This window comes from Danio rerio, chromosome 16, assembly GCF_052040795.2.
Source record: "Danio rerio strain M-AB ecotype USA chromosome 16, GRCz13ab, whole genome shotgun sequence".
NCBI classification, from domain to species: domain Eukaryota; kingdom Metazoa; phylum Chordata; class Actinopteri; order Cypriniformes; family Danionidae; genus Danio; species Danio rerio.
The window spans coordinates 49,539,841-49,558,156 of record NC_141036.1 but is presented as its reverse complement, the minus strand read 5'-3'; the positions used below and the strand labels follow the sequence as shown (position 1 = coordinate 49,558,156).

General features: G+C 34.7%; 1 protein-coding gene across 7 annotated transcripts in view; it reads right to left on the bottom strand.

Moving 5' to 3' along the window:
• Window positions 1-17,744, bottom strand: part of si:dkey-122a22.2 — a 51,373-nt gene extending 33,629 nt beyond the window's left edge. For all 7 annotated transcript variants that reach the window (XR_015512173.1, XR_015512172.1, XR_015512171.1 and 4 more), the window contains exons 1-7: window positions 17,606-17,744; window positions 15,819-15,978; window positions 12,200-12,271; window positions 12,035-12,111; window positions 10,936-11,036; window positions 6,077-6,193; window positions 3,083-3,157 (exon numbers count right to left, since the gene is read on the bottom strand). Coding sequence is in view for 2 of the 7 variants with exons in the window: in XM_087288178.1 (XP_087144304.1) it covers window positions 3,083-3,157; window positions 6,077-6,193; window positions 10,936-11,036; window positions 12,035-12,111; window positions 12,200-12,271; window positions 15,819-15,978; window positions 17,606-17,671 (668 nt within the window). In the remaining 5 variants the exon portion in view is untranslated. The remainder of the gene's footprint in view (window positions 1-3,082; window positions 3,158-6,076; window positions 6,194-10,935; window positions 11,037-12,034; window positions 12,112-12,199; window positions 12,272-15,818; window positions 15,979-17,605) is intronic.
• Window positions 17,745-18,316: the final 572 nt, after the last annotated feature.

Genomic DNA, 18,316 nt, shown 5'->3' with positions numbered 1-18,316 from the left:
ATACATTTTTATAATTGGGTGTTCTCATTTATGCTATGTGCTGTATATAATGTATATACAGTGGATTACATACATACACTTGCTACAAAATGTACATTCTCTGTGCATTAATTAAGTATATTATTTGATTCTGATATTGATCTAATTATTGATTGTTGGATTATTAATCCAATAATCCAACACGTTTTTCACGTGATATTAATAATTTATAATGAATAAAAACTGAAACATCCTGACATGCTATAATAACCCCAACACACTGTGAAATTCACACAGAATCATGCATATAAAAATCATAATGGTTCAATGTATATGCTTATCTTATATAATGTTCAAATTCAGACTGTCAAATTAGACTGCAATTATGGACATCAATAACCTTATTAAGTATAGGCCTGTAGCCAGTCTGGTGAAAAGTTCTTGTTCTTTTTTCCTAAAAAGTGGATATTTTTGCAGTTATTCACCTCATTTTCTGTTGAATTATGAGGTTTAAATACTGCATTTAAGTGATATTTTAAGCACTATTTTTAGCTGGATTAGCTTGTCAAATGGTCCTCATAGTCACACTTTTTGAGGTACCGAAAACATTTGCTCAATATATAAAATAGGGAAATATGAAAATACTTATTTTTAAATACAAATGAATTACATCATAAATCATTAGGAATAAAGGAGATAAAATTTTAAATGTGAAAAAAACTGTATCCTATTGTCATTTATTTGGCAAATAAAAAGCTGACTAGCACATTTAACTTTCCTCAGTCAGAATTTGGCCATTTGAATAATAAAAGATTAAAACATAATAATATTAATAATGTAGACAAAAGTTTGATGATTTTTCTAGTCTCTTCTGAAAAAAAAGTCAATTTTGAAAGTTCATAGATAACAAAAATAGCCTAATTAGTTTTAAAAATTACTATAATATGGGCCACTTCTTCTTTTAATTGGTGTTTTTTCTTAAGGTCCAAGATTCAGAATAAAAGTTGGGCTACTTGTAGTGAAAGATGATTTCACTTTCGTACTTATGATGACACAGCAGTCGAAATAAGACAAATAAATGGGATAAATTCTGGACCTTTTATCAGTGGGGGCTACGGGCAAGAAGTATATGTTTTGATTTTATTGGAGCAGCCAAAATGTATGTAAATTTAGATTAACTAAATCAACAGTATAATTTGATCTTAACTATTTGTCATAAACACAAAGTAATACGGTATTTTCTATGGCTTAAAAAGGTCTAAATATATAATAAATAAATAATAAATAAATAGCGGGAGATTTTGATTGTTCATATAAAAAATTCAGCCTATTCAGTTCATTCAAATTGTGCTGTGAAACAAAGCATGTAAATCCTGCATCACTAGTATACAAATAAAAAATAAACTAACAGCAAATAATAAGAAATATAGCATTATTATTTATAATGTATGGTTTGATTTAAATTATTTGTCATAAGTACAAAAAGCAATATGATAATTTTTATTTCTTAAAAAGGTCTACATATGTAATAAGTAAATAATTAAATAAATAAACAGCCCCAGATTCTGTTTGTTCATATAAAAATTCACCCTATTAAATTCATTAATATTGTCCTGTGAAACGAAGTGTGTAAATCAGACCCCCTAGTTTTTGCAATCGCTGAATCCAATGCAAAACCAACAAAAAGTCGCAAATTTTTGTAATTCTGCAAAGTTCTTAATTTAAACGCAAAATAATCGCAAAAAAATAAAATAAAAATCTCATGAAACATCCAATTTCAAACCATATAATCATATTATATTAATTTCAGTTTGCAATTTATTGTTTTATATGACTTATAGACATTGCATACACAGTGCATGTGATGTATTTCAGTGAGTTTGGAAAAATGACGTCTAACATTGCGCCCACACAATCATTACATTACATGGAGGAAAGAATTGTTTTTCAGCCTGTGCAGTAAGCAGACGCCGATGAAGCGCGGGTGATTTACATGTGAAGTCAATGCAAAAGTGGGGTTAGACATTAAAGGCATTGAAGGGCATGAGATGTGCTTTGCATGTATGGCTGGTATTATGATGTACATTAAATCGATAAATGATTTTGTTTAACTCGTTAAAGAGAGAAAATGCTTCCTTTCAATTGAAAGTTTTACAGTAATCTGTGTTTTAATTTAAGTGAATTACAAAAGGGAAAGCCCTGACAAATGTCCTATGTGTGAGGTACATGATGTCAGATAGGTCCAGAAAGTGAAATCTGAGAGAAAGTAAGATTGTGGATAAAAATAAGAGTTATACAGCCTCCCTTTGGCTTAATGCCTACTGTTTTAGATCTTGACAAGAGATGAAAATAAAGAAGCTTTATTTTTATGATTTGTGTAATTGCCATTGTACTATATATATATATATATATATATATATATATATATACACATATATATATATATATATATATATATATATATATATATATATACACATATATATATATATATATATATATATATATATATATATATATATATATATTTATATATATTATATTATTATATATTATTATATTAGTACAATTGCCATTGTACTATATATATATATATATATATATATATATATATATATATATATATAATTATATTATTATATTATTATTATATTATTATTATATAATATATTATTATATATTATTATTATTATTAAAAAAAAAATTTACGCAAAATTGTCATAAATTTCTTTGAATTACCACCACAAACTCAGTAATTAACCAAAAAAAATCATGGAAAAACTAGGGGGTTTGGTAAATCCTGCATCACTAGCGTCTTAATAAAATAAAAAAACAACTAACAAATAATAATAAATAAAACATTATTTTGCTAAAACAACAATGGATTTCATTATGTCTGGTTAGTCTGTTTTGTTACAGCTCTATGGTCTTAATACCAATTGGGGAACTTAGATTCAGAATGGACAGCTTAAATGAGGAAAAAATACTGTAACATCGTTTTAAAAATGACACACTTGAGCATTCGGATGGAGCTGGAATTTGATGAATGACTCTTTCTTTCTTTCCCTCTCTCAGTCTGTCTGTCTCTGAGCTGATGACTCACCAGAACTGCTGCCACTTCTGCTCCTCAAAGACGTCCTCGGGGATTGGATCGATCAGCACCAGGTCAGACACTTGCCTGAAGAGACAGAGAAAGAGAGAGAGATGGTGAAAAGAGCTCAGATCAGACCTCACACACACACTAAACCAGCTACTCCTGCAACTGGGGACAAATGAACAGCATCCATCGAGTGAGATGAATGGGCTCAGAGCCGCAGCGGAGACGATATTTTCAGTCCTTGGGCGCTACAGGGCTGAATTTACGGCTCTTAAAGCTGCACATCAGAGCTGATGAAACGTTAAATCTGTCAGGTGGAGGGTGGAGGCTTCGGTGAGTGTGTGCTGAGAGGTCGCTCGGTCTCATGATGCTCTGATGGATGTCTTGGTTATGGATGGTATAAATGAAGCAATTATTTAAGTAATGGAAATCTTGCTGGCTAGTTAACTGGGCTAACAAACCGCTCAGACGAAAGTCAAAAAGCCTATAGATGATCCATTTGAATTAATTTATTGAATTGCCTGATTCCTGCTGAAGTGTGGGTCACTTACACACTGTAAAAAATGCTAGGATCCACACATTCAATTTGTGCTGGGACAACATGAAGAAATTAAGTTTAAAAGAAATTAACTAACAGGAATAAAAAGGAGGAAATTTCTTCTAAATATAACTAGAATTGTGTTGTTTCAGCTCATTTTAAATAAGCAGTTTAAACAAACAGCTAAAATCCTTTTTTTGAAGTGTATATTGTACATGGAATGTGCATGCCTTGTAGAGGTATGCATTCCTGCGGCTGTACCACGGGAGCCGACCAGATTTCTTGTGTTGTGGGAACAAATTTCCAAATAAAACGTGGTAGCGGTCAGTATCTCTTGGCCAATTTTATAGCGTTCCAGAGTCCCAACTTTATTTCGGAACAGCACATCTGTGATTACCTCATTTTTATTGAGCACCGTTACAGCTAGCGCTCACAACTATTACACATGTTGATTGCATGACCCGTGCTTTCTGGATGTGTTTTATTTTATTTTATTTTTTTTGCATCATCTGCATACCAGTCCTTAGAGCGGGCATTCCCAACACAGGAGAGCAAAGTGAAGATGCGCTGTCCCTCAGCTTGCATTAGAAAATGGTCAGTTTACTGTTACTGTGCGTTCACACCAAAGGCGGTGACAGCGTCAAAGGTTGCTCTGGCCACCCTGCATTCAGGTCCGCCGGCAAGAGCGTAAAAGAATTTCCCTACATTGATCTCCTATTTAAACGAGCTATTGCCGTATGACAGCAAATCAGTTGCAATCCTGCATAAAACAAGCTTTCTGGCGTGAAAATGTGAAAAACTTGGGAACAACTGTGGTTGGAACTAAAGTTCACAGGACTGTGTTCTGTGGACTCCTTCCAAGCAGTGGACTTCTACATTCCGATTGCTTGCCGTCGAGCCGCATCATAGCTCATTACCATAAAGTTGACTTGATTTTAACTCTCCTCGATGCCCACACCAGCGAAGATGTGCCGCGCCGCTCCTCTCTGCCGGTTTACATTGAAGATTAATGACTTCCCGCTACTTTGACACTCTTGCAGCTTTCGGTGTGAACGTACAGTTAGAAAACCAACATCAGGCAAGTCTTTTTCATGCATTTTAGATGCAAATGGAAAAAAAAATTAACATTAAAAATTACCCTTTGCGTGATGTTATAATACCTCAAAGTTTTACCCTTTAGCAGGCACAAGACTGGAACCTCAGGTTTAAGGCGACACTCGTGTCTCATGACGAAGAGGCAAACAAAACGGACATTTAGCTTACAATCCTTGCACAACCAACAGTTTTATCTAGCATGAATGATTGGGTCAGGTAGAATGCTATTCTAAGCAGGCAGCATGTGAACAAAGGCTGGATATACGATGAAAGCTGTTGGGTGTGGAATAAAATCTTGCAGGAGCGAGACAAAAAAATTTGTCCCGCGCAGACCTCTAATGCCTTGCATTATGATCAACATTATCATTGCATTATATTATCATTATAATATTAACTTACACTGTAAAATATGCTGGGTTCCACACAATCAATTTGTGTTGGGACGACATGAAGAAATCAAGTAAACTTTTAACAATTAAAATAATTAAGTGGTCCTAACAAAATCTCAGCTCATTTTAAATAAGTAGTTTGAACAAGCAAAATATTTTTGCGTGTATATTTGTTAAAAATCAGCTGGATTAAACAGACAGTTTGATTTTTACAAAGAAGTACAGTACATGCCAAATCCCCCATTATAAATTATAATATAATATATTATAATATATATTATAAAATATTTTATAATATAAAAGTTTAAATGCTAACTTGTGCATGAAAAGATTAACAAACAGAAAATACCAGTAAATCACAATATACTGTATGGGAATTGGCCCAAACCCAAAAATCTATTACTTTACATAATTATTTTTACTTAATATATTTTTATTCAGATTTTACATTAATTTCAGCAATATTAATGTTTATGATTTATTTACAATTAATATACTCTGTAAAGTAATAGGTTGTCTTTTAGTAGATATGCTATATGAGAGACCAAACAAGTAGATCTAATTGAATTTGCATTGTCAACCTTGATAAAAGTCATTTTTTTATTTAATGTATTACGTTTTTAGTTACTATCTTCTTAAAATCACTCTGCATAAATTAAATAGCAAAAAAAAAAAATGTTAACAGATTCTGTTTGGCCCTGCAAATGGGCATCCGTTAATGAACTTCAGTTAATATGTATGCAAAGTACATATCAACAAGTAAAAAGTATGCAAATTAACCTACTACTTAAGGCCCTGATATACATTAAACCGAGTTTGTTTAAGCCGTTCCAAACAGATCAAAGTAAACTTTCGGGGAAAATCTGTTTTAGATACTAAACACCTGAGCTACCATTGGTCAAGTGGAGAAAGAGAACATACTTTTCAGAGTCACAAATGTCAAAACAAAGGCAGCGTCTGCTCTCTAGAATGTCTTACGTATCATGAATGTGGCTGTAGAACCTGCCGTTGAGAGTTCCTAGCTCAGAGCCAATCAGAATGAAGGGTGTGGCTAAATCTGCAGCCTTGACCAATCGGTGAAGGTCATCCACCATCCTGAAGGATTAAAAAAGAGAGATACAGATCAGAAATATGAGTGTAGGTTTGGGGCGATAGACGGCTAGACGTGATTCATCTGGCAGTTCATTAATCACTGAAACGCATTACGACACAGATGTCGGTTCACCTCCAGACGGGACGCCCACTGTCCCAGACTCCTAGATTTTAAAGCGGTCAGTGAAGTTGCGTGAAGGACAAACTGACCTCAAACCAGATGCCGACACACTAAACTAATAAGCACCATGTACCATCAGACAGTAATGGGTTTAGCTTTTGACATCCTCATTAACTAAAAGGTTATGAAGATTCAATGGCCACAGTGATTTACTGCCGTGTACATTTAGGATGTGCAGGGGGGGGGCGATAAATCAGTCAAGAAAAACTAAACTGAATGGCATTGCTTTTTCAGACTGAAAGTAGTACAGATATTTATTTAATTACCATTTGATGTCATAATAATTATTATATCTTATATTGTATAGCAATCTGTGCTATCTAAATGTTAACCAAATTGTTTTTTTATTTATTTCTTGCCAACGGACATAGTTGTCTGGAATTTCATTGGTATGCTCAGACACAAGCACATCTGAACATATAAACAAACACATAAATTGTTAGAACAATTATAATTAATTAAATATGTTTAGGCTATGTTTAGTCATTTATCACACAAATATAGTTTTCAAGCGTAGCTGAAAATTGTGACTAATTACCAAATGGTGACATAAATAAAATATAAAGTTTCAAGTCACATATAAAAACACATATACCTGTATGTTGAATGCAAGTATACCGTCTAAAGAAAGAGCCAAAAAAAGACTAAAAGGGAGAAAGAAAGAAAGAAAGAAAGAAAGAAAGAAAGAAAGAAAGAAAGAAAACAAAATATATACACATATACACATATGTTGAATGCAAGTATACTGTCTAAAGAAAGAGCCAAAGAAAGACTAAAAGGGAGGGAGGGAGAAAGAAAGAAAGAAAGAAAGAAAGAAAGAAAGAAAGAAAGAAAGAAAGAAAGAAAGGAGAAAAAAGAAAGAAAACAAAATATATACACATATACACATATGTTGAATGCAAGTAAACTGTCTAAAGAAAGAGCAAAAGAAAGACTAAAAGAAAGAAAGAAAGAGAAAAAAAAGAAAGAAAACAAAAAAGAAAAAATGAAAAGGTGCGTTCGACTTGAACCATGGCTGCAGTCGGTGATCAACTAGATTTGCCGAGCGCAGGCAGGTCCGGAGTTGAAAACGGAGCTGTCAAGCCGAACATCATCATCAATTATTATTTTTTTATAACAACAAAAGATTTACAGTACAAATAAAACAGAATACAGTCTCTACCAACTATAGCTCATTTTAAACAATAAGGGAATTATGAATTAAATATATTACAAACACATGAGAGAAATAACGGGAAACGAGAGGGTAATATAAACAAAAAAGAATAGGTCTAATAAATACAAAGCAATAAGCACAAATTCTAGGAGTTTAAACATTTAAACTCTTTATGCTAATACTTCTTGTTTGAATATGCTTAAAAGGGGTTTACATTTATAGACATAAAACTTTCCAAAATTTATTAGTGTAAACAACAAAACAAGGTGTTTTGATTAAGTCTTAAACAATAATTAAGATTATTTTAGATAATAAAAGCATTTTAAATAGGCCCTTTAATCCAAAAAGATTGAACAAAAGGACGTTCCCAAAATAAGTGAGCTACACCTTAGAAGTTTCCCAGAAAGAGCAGATACATCAACGTCACTTTTAAAATTTGTGCATAAACGACTAGACAGGGGGGAAAAAATTATAATCATAAATATAATTTCATAATTAGTTAATAAAATAGTTCTTTAACTTAATTTTTAAAGAAACCTTTAGGGTGACAGGATCATTGATGATATTTATTTTATCACAAGCCTGTAAGATATTATGTAATTATAATATTATATATGATATAATATATAAGTTAATATTCAGGTTATTCACTAAAATATATAATTTAAATCGTTCATGGAGCTAAATGCAGTAAATAGTCTCTATAAAAAAAGGTTGAAAATAAACCTATGCAAACAATCTAGCCTTTATAAACAAATGATTTAACAAAGATGATTACTGCAGTAAAATATTTGTAGTCTTTTAATAAGCATGATATGTACAAGATAGAGATGGTATAAAAGTTAATTGTTTGATTTAAAATTTGTGAACAGGAGCTTGTCCAATAATAAACCCGAAACACACGTGGTTGTTGTCATGCTGCAAACTCAGCTAATCGTGTAATATCAGTGTCGTCATCGCAGCTCCTGCAGTCGCTCTTCAAATGCTACACCGGTTGCGAACGAACTAACAATGAAGCGAGCGAGCAAGTTAATGAACGAACAAATGAACGAGCGTACGAACGAACAAATGAGCATACGAACGAACAAGCGTACAAAATAATGAGCGCACGAACGAACAAGCGTATGAACGAACAAGCATACGAATGAGCGTACAAACGAGCATACAAACAAGCATACGAATGAATTATGAGAGCAGAAAAGAGCAAAAGAAAGACCAGAAGAAAGAGCAAAACAAAAGAGCAAAGGAAAGAGCAAAGAAAGAAAGAAAGAAAGAAAGAAAGAAAGAAAGAAAGGAGTTACAAATTGCTCCATCTTCCAGTGTAACAGATATTAATGTAAAAATGATGAAGGATTGTGGCTGCACTGTCATCCAAAAATCTTTTAACATGCCATCAAATGACTCTTGTTTTATGTATTTTAGATTTTTGGTATGTCAATTATTGATGTACTTTGTTGAACAACTGTTTTACTTAAGGAGAAATTTGATCTAGCCGTCCTCGTCTTAAAAGTGCCAGACAGGAGAGAATACAGAGCCACTGATAACCAACTGCACTGTCCTCTCGCTACGAATGGCTTTAATGTCAACAGTAACAAGATAAGAGTGACTCCACGTGAAGAATAAAAAGTTTCAGAGGACAAAGACAAAGACATGATTAAATAGTAGATCAGGTCAATGTCACAGGCAGAGACCGGCAGATACCGATGTCACAAAGATAGTAGAAACATCATTGTTTTCAACATAATAATAAAAAGAAATCTTTTTATAAAGTTTTTATGCATCAATTGAGCAAATTGGAGTGATTTCTAAAGGATCAGATGATGAAGATTGTACAAAAACAGTACATTTCCGACCCTTTGTGTGAACCAAACAAGTAGACTGAGACAGCTGAAAAGATTAGTTTCTGACTCTGCCCACTTCAAAACAAACTCTTGCACATTTTGACTGAAATATGAACACAATATACACTTATCTGCCACTTTATTAGGTACACCTTACTAGTATCGGGTTGGACCCCCTTTTGCCTTCAGAACTGTTTTAACCCTTTATGGCAGGGGTGTCAAACTCAATTCCTGAAGGGCCGCAGCACTGCACAATTTAGTTCCAACCCTGCTCCAACACACTTACCTGTAGGTTTCAAACAAGCCTGAAGGACTCAATTAGTTTGATCAGGTGTGCTTAATTAGGGTTAGATCTAAACTGTGCAGGGCTGCGGCCCTTTTGGAACTGAATTTGACACCTGTGCTTTATGACAGATTCAACAAGGTAAAGGAAATATTCCTCTGAGATTTTGGTCCATGTTGACATCATAGCATCACACAGTTTCTGCACTTATTGTCAGCTGCACGTTCATGATGAGAATCTCCCGTTCCACCACATCCCAAAGGTGCTCTATTGGATTGAGTCTGGTGACTGTGAAGGACATTTGAATACAGTGAACTTAATGTCATGTTCAGGAAATCAGTCTGAGATGATTTGGGCTTTATAACACGGTGTGCTATCCTGCTGGAAGTAGCCATCAGAAAATGGGTACACTCTGGTCATAAAGGGATGGTCATGGTCAGCAACAATGCTCTGGTAGCCTGTGACATTGACATGATGCTCAATTGGTACTAATAAGCCCAAAGTGTGCCAAGAAAATATCCCCCACACCATTACACCACCATCACCACCAACCAGAACTGTTGATAAAAGGCAGGATGAATCCATGCTTTCATGTTGTTCCCTACCATCAGAATGTCGCAGCAGAATTCGAGACTCACCAGCCCAGGCAATGTTTTTCCAATCGTCTATTGTCCAATTTTGGTGAGCCTGTGCAAATTGTTGCCTTAATTTCATGTTCTTAGCTGAAAGGAGTGGCACCTGATGAGGTCTTCTGCTGCTGTTGCCCATCCACCTCAAGGTTGGACGTGTTGGCGTTAAGAGATGCTCTTCTGCATACCTCAGTTGTAATGAGTGGTTATTTGAGTTACTGTTGCCTTTCAGCTTGAACCAGTCTGGCCATTCTCCTCTGACCTGTGGCATCAGCAAGGCATTTGCAACCACAGAACTGTAGATCAGCAGTTTCTGAAATACTCAGACTAGCCTGTCTGGCACTAAAAACCATGCCACATTCAAAGTCACTTAAATCACCTTTCTTCCCCATTGTGATGGTTGGTTTGAACTGCAGCAGATCATCTTGACCATGTCTAAATGCCTAAATACATTGACTTGCTGCCATGTGATTGGCTGATTAGAAATTTGCCTTAACGAGCAGTTCGATAAGTGTACCTAATAAAGTGGCCAGTGAGTGTAGACTAAAGGCATACAAATAAACCAAAAACAAAACAGAATTTTATTTTTAAATCTGGACCGAATGAAGCAAGAGAACCAAACTACAAGAGTGAACATGCTAAAACATTGTCATACCTGCCCGTAGTTGATAATCTCCAGACCTTCTCTGTGCCTGTAGTTTCATTCTGCAGGGCTCTTCGGCTAAAACCCAGACCAGCTCTGTCGTAAGTGCACACCTGAGAAACAACAGATGAAATGACAACAGGAGAATCATCAACTAACCCTCCAAAAAAAACAAAATTTAACATTTTAGGATTTTCAGTTTGCAAATATAATGTCATTTCACTTCAAATTGTAAACAACACCCTTAAATATATTGTATTTAAACAAGCATGTAAACATTGTCATGATTGCCAAAATTTTGAGAGATGAAACTCAAACGTATTTAAATCAATTCAAATCACTTTTATTTTCACATCATCAGTAGCACGTGTGCTATGATGAGTGAAAAGCTTAGGTGCTGGCTCCAGACAGTACAAAATACAGATGGTGTAAATACAACAACAGTGTAAAATACAGACAGTGCAAATACAACGACAAAAAAAATACAAGAGCATACTCCAAAAAAAAAAAAAAAAAAAAAACAGGACAATGTAAAATTGACAGCGATATATACAATGAATAGGTGTCCACATAGTTTTAGGCAGTGTTGTTTAAAGTATAGATTGGTTAAAGTGCAGTGCATGCAACATATTGATGGTGTGCAGTGAGGGGTATGGAAGAGTCTGTGTGGGGTGTGTTAAGTGTTCATCAGCCTGATAGTCTGAGGGAAGAAGCTTTCCTTCAGCCGACTAGTGCGTGATCGGATGCTGTGGACGTCATCGGGCCTTAAGATTTTTTAGCACACTGCTATCAACACATAAATAAATCTTAAATGGCCATTTTAAATTATTGCACAGTCCTCCAAATACTAGGTTTTTACCATTAGTTAAACAAACTTTTTAATCATTTCATGTTTTGTATGACAAATAATTATTTTATGTTCAAAAACACAATTTTAATTATTAAACTGATTATTTGTATTCTATGTATACAATATTAAATCAATTTTGTAAATAAAATAATTTGACGCAGACACCAACATGGAGCATATTGTCCTTGACCCATTTACATGAATATACTCCTTACATTACATGAATGTACAGTCCTCATGCTAGCAGGTTGCCAAACTGACCTTTGTTGAAAACGAAAGACTCTCTTGCACATGAAACCAAATATCTGAAGACATCCCTGCTGGAGCATCAAGAATGACTGAAAACAAATATAAAACGTCACTTTCAGCATGCACAACATCAAGATTAGATTTGACAGTTTTGGATAAAACATTGTTTTGTCCTACCAACTGGTTGCCCATGTCCTTTACAGTGTAAATGGATCTTTTCTCCGAGGCCGATATCAATTAGATGAGCATCTACCAAAAAAAGAGAGAAATATAAACCCCAAAAAAACCAAAGATATCCTTAAGTTTGACTGAATATATGATAGGGTAGGGCTGTGCAATATGACAATATACACTACCTGACAAAAGTAACTTGGTCATTGGGTATTAAAAGTGGCTTATATGAAAGGCAAAGACCTCTAGATTATGCCTATTTTAACAAAATAAAGTATGATCATGCCTTAATTTTTTATTATTTAATTAGGACAGTAAGGTTTGACTTTGGTCAAACAAAAGTCGTGTCACTTAACAAAAATAATGTGCAGTGTAAAATATGAATATAGGTCATGGTATAGTGGAAAAAGAATTAATACGGGTTATGACTCCCATGAACTTGGAGGACTGCATCCATACATCTCTGCAATAACTCAAATAACTTATTAATAAAGTCATCTGGATCTGCAAAGAGAGCGTTCTTGCAGGACTCCCAGAGTTCAGCAAGATTCTTTAGATTCATCTTCAATGCCTCCTCCATGTTTATTCCAGCCATGCTCAATAATGTTCATGTGTGGTGACTGGGCTGGCCAATCCTGGAGCACCTTGATCTTTTTGGTGTGGAGGCTGAAGTATGATAAGTGGCGCTATCCTGCTGAAGAAATTGCCCTCGTCTTTGTTTAGTAATAGTAATCGTTTTTGTTTGTAATAGGCAGCGCCTTCTGACACTTTTTCAAATGATCAACTAGAAGTCAAGTAGTCAAGTAGTATTATTTGTTTGCTGTAACAACTGGATTGATGACAATACTTTTGTCGGGTAATGTACAGTGATCAGCATAATTGAGTACATCCCATTTTGAAAATTAATATTTTTATCCATTTCCCAGTGAATATTGGTAATATATTTTGGTGCATTTGAACAAAACAAATAATAAATTTGGATGTACTCATTTTTTGACCATTATCGTACGTTATTTTGTTAGATAAGCTCCAGATTTGGCTTCAGTCCTGATTTATCTATTGTATATGCACATCCTTTAGACAATATTGGTTAAAACGAGACATTTGTGATGGGTGAACTCGTATAACTAAACATCATATTGATAAAATAAAAAGTCCATCATTTCATGTTATGTTATATCATCACAAAAAAAAACATTGCTAAAAGTCATATTTTTCATAATTTGGATGACCATTCTGTATGCAGGCAGAAACGTGGTCCGTTAATATTTATTTAATATTTCTACATTCTTAAATCAAAAATTTGTCCATGAAATTCTAGATAAAGTGAGAAAAATAATTATATATGAATGAATACAATTTTGGGCATATATTTTAAAATGTCTAAAAAAAAAATAGTCCTTTCCATGTGGCCAAAACTAAATAATAGTGTATCATGATATATATCCATAACTTTTGCAATCTTAAATTCAATGTACGTAGGAATAATGTGCACCTTTTGTAAAGCTGCTTTGGATTGATAACATTGTGAAAAGTGCTATACAAATAAACTTGACATTAAAAACTTGAATTGTCGTATATCGAATATCATATATTGTATATTCATTTATTCATTCATTCATGTATTCATTCATTTTCCTTCGACTTAGTCCTTTTATTCATCTGGGGTTGCCACAGTGGAATGAACCGCCAACTTATAAATCATATGTTTTACACAGCGGATGCCCTACCAGCTGCAACCCATCACTGGGAAACATCCATAGAAACTCATTCACACACATACACTGCGGCCAGTTCAGATTATTCAACTCGCCTATAGCGCGTGTCTTTGAACTGTGGGGGAAACCGGAGGAAATTCGTGTCAACACTGGGAGAACATGCAAACTCCACATAGAAATGCCAACTGACCAAGCTGGGACTAGAACCAGCGACCTTCTTGCTGTGAGGTGACAGTGCTAACAACTGTGCCGCTGTGGTGCCCCCTTAAAAGTATGTTTACATTTTGAAAGAAGCCGAGTCAGCCGCACCAATTTATAAGCAGGCAGAGCAGGATTCTTGCTATGACCACCGGCACAATACCGCTCTTTGTTATGAGCCACTATTTCAGTGTAAACTTGGTAAAGGTGAGCTTCTTTGGCGATGATGTGTACAGTATTAGATTTTACATTTTGCTGACATTTGCGCTGAACACGCAGTGAATGCAACGCATCGAGATTTAGGCACCTTCTCCGAAAACACTCGATTGATCTCAGCTAGCAGATCAACATTTACCACATGTCATGATCGCTCTAATCTGCGCCAATATTTGTAACTTTAGGTGCGTTTGCAAACCTGTGTACCTTTCACTCTTCAGCCGCTTGCATTTACCGTGATCACAAAAGCTCCCTGTCAACTGACAGCAGAAAGCATTGAGTTATTGACAGCTAATATTAAATTATATAGTGGCAAAGAAGTGCGATTCAGCACGTTTTTAGAAAAAAATCAAAACAGGTCGCACTACACCCATTATATGCAGTCGCACAAATGCTCCCAAATATATTATGAGGTTGCATAGATTCAATTTCGGACGCACATGAGACCAATTTCGAGCCCTGTAAACCTTACCGTACGTTCACACCGAAAGCGGCGAGAGCGTCAAAGTAGCCGGAAGTCATTTATTTTCAATGAGAGCCCGCGGCGATAAGCGACGAGGAGCAGCGTGGGGTGTCTTCGCCGGTGTGGGCGTCGAGGAGAGTTGAAATCAAGTTAACTTTATGGTAATGAGCTATGACGCGGTTCGGCGGCAAGCAATCAGAATGAAGACGTCCACCGCTTGATAGGAGTTCAGAGAACACAGACCTGTGAACTTTGGTTCCGACCACAGTTGTTCCCATTCCCAAGGGCTTGATGATTGCGGTCGCCGGATTTCCAATTATTCACAATGTTTTCTTACATAAACATGCATTAAATAAGTTACTGGCGAGTTACTGATGTGCGTTAATGTTATATATATTAATCTTAAAAAAGCAGGAATCTCACGTGACAGTACAAAACAGTATAGCTTCAGGATATTTCAGACATATGGACACATATTGGATAAATAGAGCAAAGCCACACCACACGCAACTTGATCTTCCATTGTTATATAAATTGGATAAGAAGTGCGCAACATTTTCACGCTAGAAACATGTTTTATGCAGGAAATTAACTGATATGCTGCAACGGCTCCTTAAATATGAGATCAATGTAGCGAATTTTGACGCTCTCGCCGCTGAAGTTAAGGGCAGACAGCGTTGTCGCCAGGGTAGCTAGAGCGACCTTGGACGCTCTCGCCGCTTTCGGTGTGAACGTACGGTTAGGATCATTATAACAGAAAACTTTGGTGGTTTTAAAACCTTGACTTTTCCAAACTGCAATAAACCTTGAAACCGGTTATTGTCCCATGCCCAATACCATGATATGAGATTTTTCGTCATATCACAAACCCCTACACTCAAAACCTGATTTTTGCAGCTTGTTCAAACGATTTATTTAAAATGAGCGAAATCAACACAAGTATTAAGTTTGTTTTGGGACAAACAATTAAGTAAACTTTATCAATTTGTGTGGAACCCAGAGTATTTTACATTGTATGATGAGGTCTTACCTGTGGGTGACAACACCTGTCCTTCTCTTTGCAGGGAGGCATAGTTCAAGAAAGCTGGAGTGAAGATGACGAAGAGCAAAACCTTCATCCAAAAAGACACAACAGCCCAGCAGCTCTTCTGAGAGACAGTCGAACCAGTAACACTATAGTCCTCTGGGGTCTGTATGGCAGATGACATGACAAGCAGTGACAACAATGTCCAGTGATAGTGTAACTAAAAATAAATCTCTGTTTAAAAGAATTTGAATAACAATTAGAGAGACAAAGAAACAGAAATGTGTGCACATCTAGAGTTCTTAAAGACAGATGCTCGATCAAAAACTCAGTGGCAAGAGGTCAAAAGAAAATCAGCAATTCTCAAATTTTAATATTTTTTTAATGTGGAAAAAAAAAAAATATATATATATATATATGACCTTTTTAATAAAAATTGGAGCATCATAGCTATAATATATGCAGTTTTTAAGATAATTAGCAAAATATATCTCCATTCATCAGATAGTGTATGGTAGAAGTTACGTTTTCCATTATTGGACTATTTTTCGAATTTGACATCCTACTGCACAACACGACATGTTTACTATTGCAACCGGTCTCTTTTCGCAACCGGGAACCCGTGTGACGTCATGTGTGACTTAGGTTGGTAATTCGTCTATTAGCTCCAGATCTGGCTTCAGTACTATTGTAAATCATACTATAGAAAATATTCATTTAAATGAGAGAACTGTCAGGAGTGTTCTCATATAAATCATATATAAAAAGTGTTTTGTTTCATATTATGCTATATCATATATTTTGTGGTGTCGCAAAATATATTGTTTATGGTAAAATGTTTAATTAGGGGCCTCACTGTGGTGCTGGTTTGACCCTCGGCTGGTTCAGTAGGCATTTCTGTGTGGAGTTGGAATTTCTCCGGGTCTCCGGTTTCCCTCACAAGTCTAAAAACGTTGTATAGGTAAATTGGGTTAGCTAAATTGTCCTTAGTGTGTGAATGAGATTGTATGAGTGTTTCCCAGTGATGGGTTGCAGCTGGAAGGGCATTTGCTGTGTAAAACATATGCTGGATAAGTATTTTGGTGACCAATCTGAGTGCAGGCAGAAACCTGGTCAATGGGGAAAAGGTTGCAAGCTTGAATGTACAATGTTTAGTACATTTTACTCATCAATATTTAATGTTGGGCCTGCAATAATTACTTTTAAAAGTGTAATAGTTCATTCATATTTATTTATTAATTGTACTTAATCAAAAATTTGCCCAGAAGTTCTACATAAAATGAGGAACATATTTTGAAGATCAGCTATTTTATTATATTTATAATAAAAATTATAAATTTATTATATTTATAATGTATTTAGTATTATATGTTTTGATTATCTGCATCACCATTTACAGTAAGATCAACACTGTTTCAGACGGTTTTCATATTGATTTTTATTTACTAGAATTAAATATGACAGTTACACACTGTAAAACATTTAGGGGTCAAAGTGAGCATCCTTTTTTGACGTGCAGATAAAAAAACAGTTGCAAACTGTATAAATATAAAAAATACTTTACTTTTTTAAACGATGATAGAATAAAGCTGTAATGTCATGTGATATTTAAATAGAGGGATGTTTATGTCATCAAATCTAAAATATGTATGACTAGCTTTAAGGATTTGAGCTACTGTTCCACTAATTTACATTTTAGTAGGTATCTTATGTAAATCATGGTAAAAATGTATGCTAGTCATTCTTGCTCAGGTACAATGAGCTTGTTATTTCTAGTTTTACCTTTTCCTCACCTTCTTTCTCTCAGGTTTATTGCCATTGTCCGCATCTTCTCGTCCGTTAGTCCTTTTGCGCAACATTTTACAGTTTTGAGTGCACTTCACCCACAGAACAGAAAACACATGATATCACATATGTTTGAATGAAAGTCCTGAACAGCAAAGAGAGACTTCCGCATTAACGGAAGCCTACGAGGAACAAAACGTGAATGTTTTTAAAGGGATGTTAACCGTTTAAGATTAAATATTGATTTTAATTATTCACGTTCCAGACCGAGAGCGTCTTGCCGATATATATATATATATATATATATATATATATATATATATATATATATATATATATATATATATATATATATATATATATATATATATATATATAGCCCCCCTTTGAATTTTATTTCTTTTTTTTACATATATATTTCCCAAATGATGTTTAACAGAGCAAGGAAATGTTCACAGTATGTCTGATAATATTTTTTTTCTTCTGGAGAACGTCTTATTTGTTTTATTTCGGCTAAATTAAAAGTAGTTTTTAATTTTTTAAACACCATTTTAAGGACAAAATTTTTAGCCCCTTTAAGCTATAATTGTTTTGATAGTCTACAGAACAAACCATCATTATACAATAACTTGCCTAATTACCCTAACCTGCCTAGTTAACCTAATTAACCTAGTTAAGCCTTTAAATGTCAATTTAAGCTGTATAGAAGTGTCTTGAAA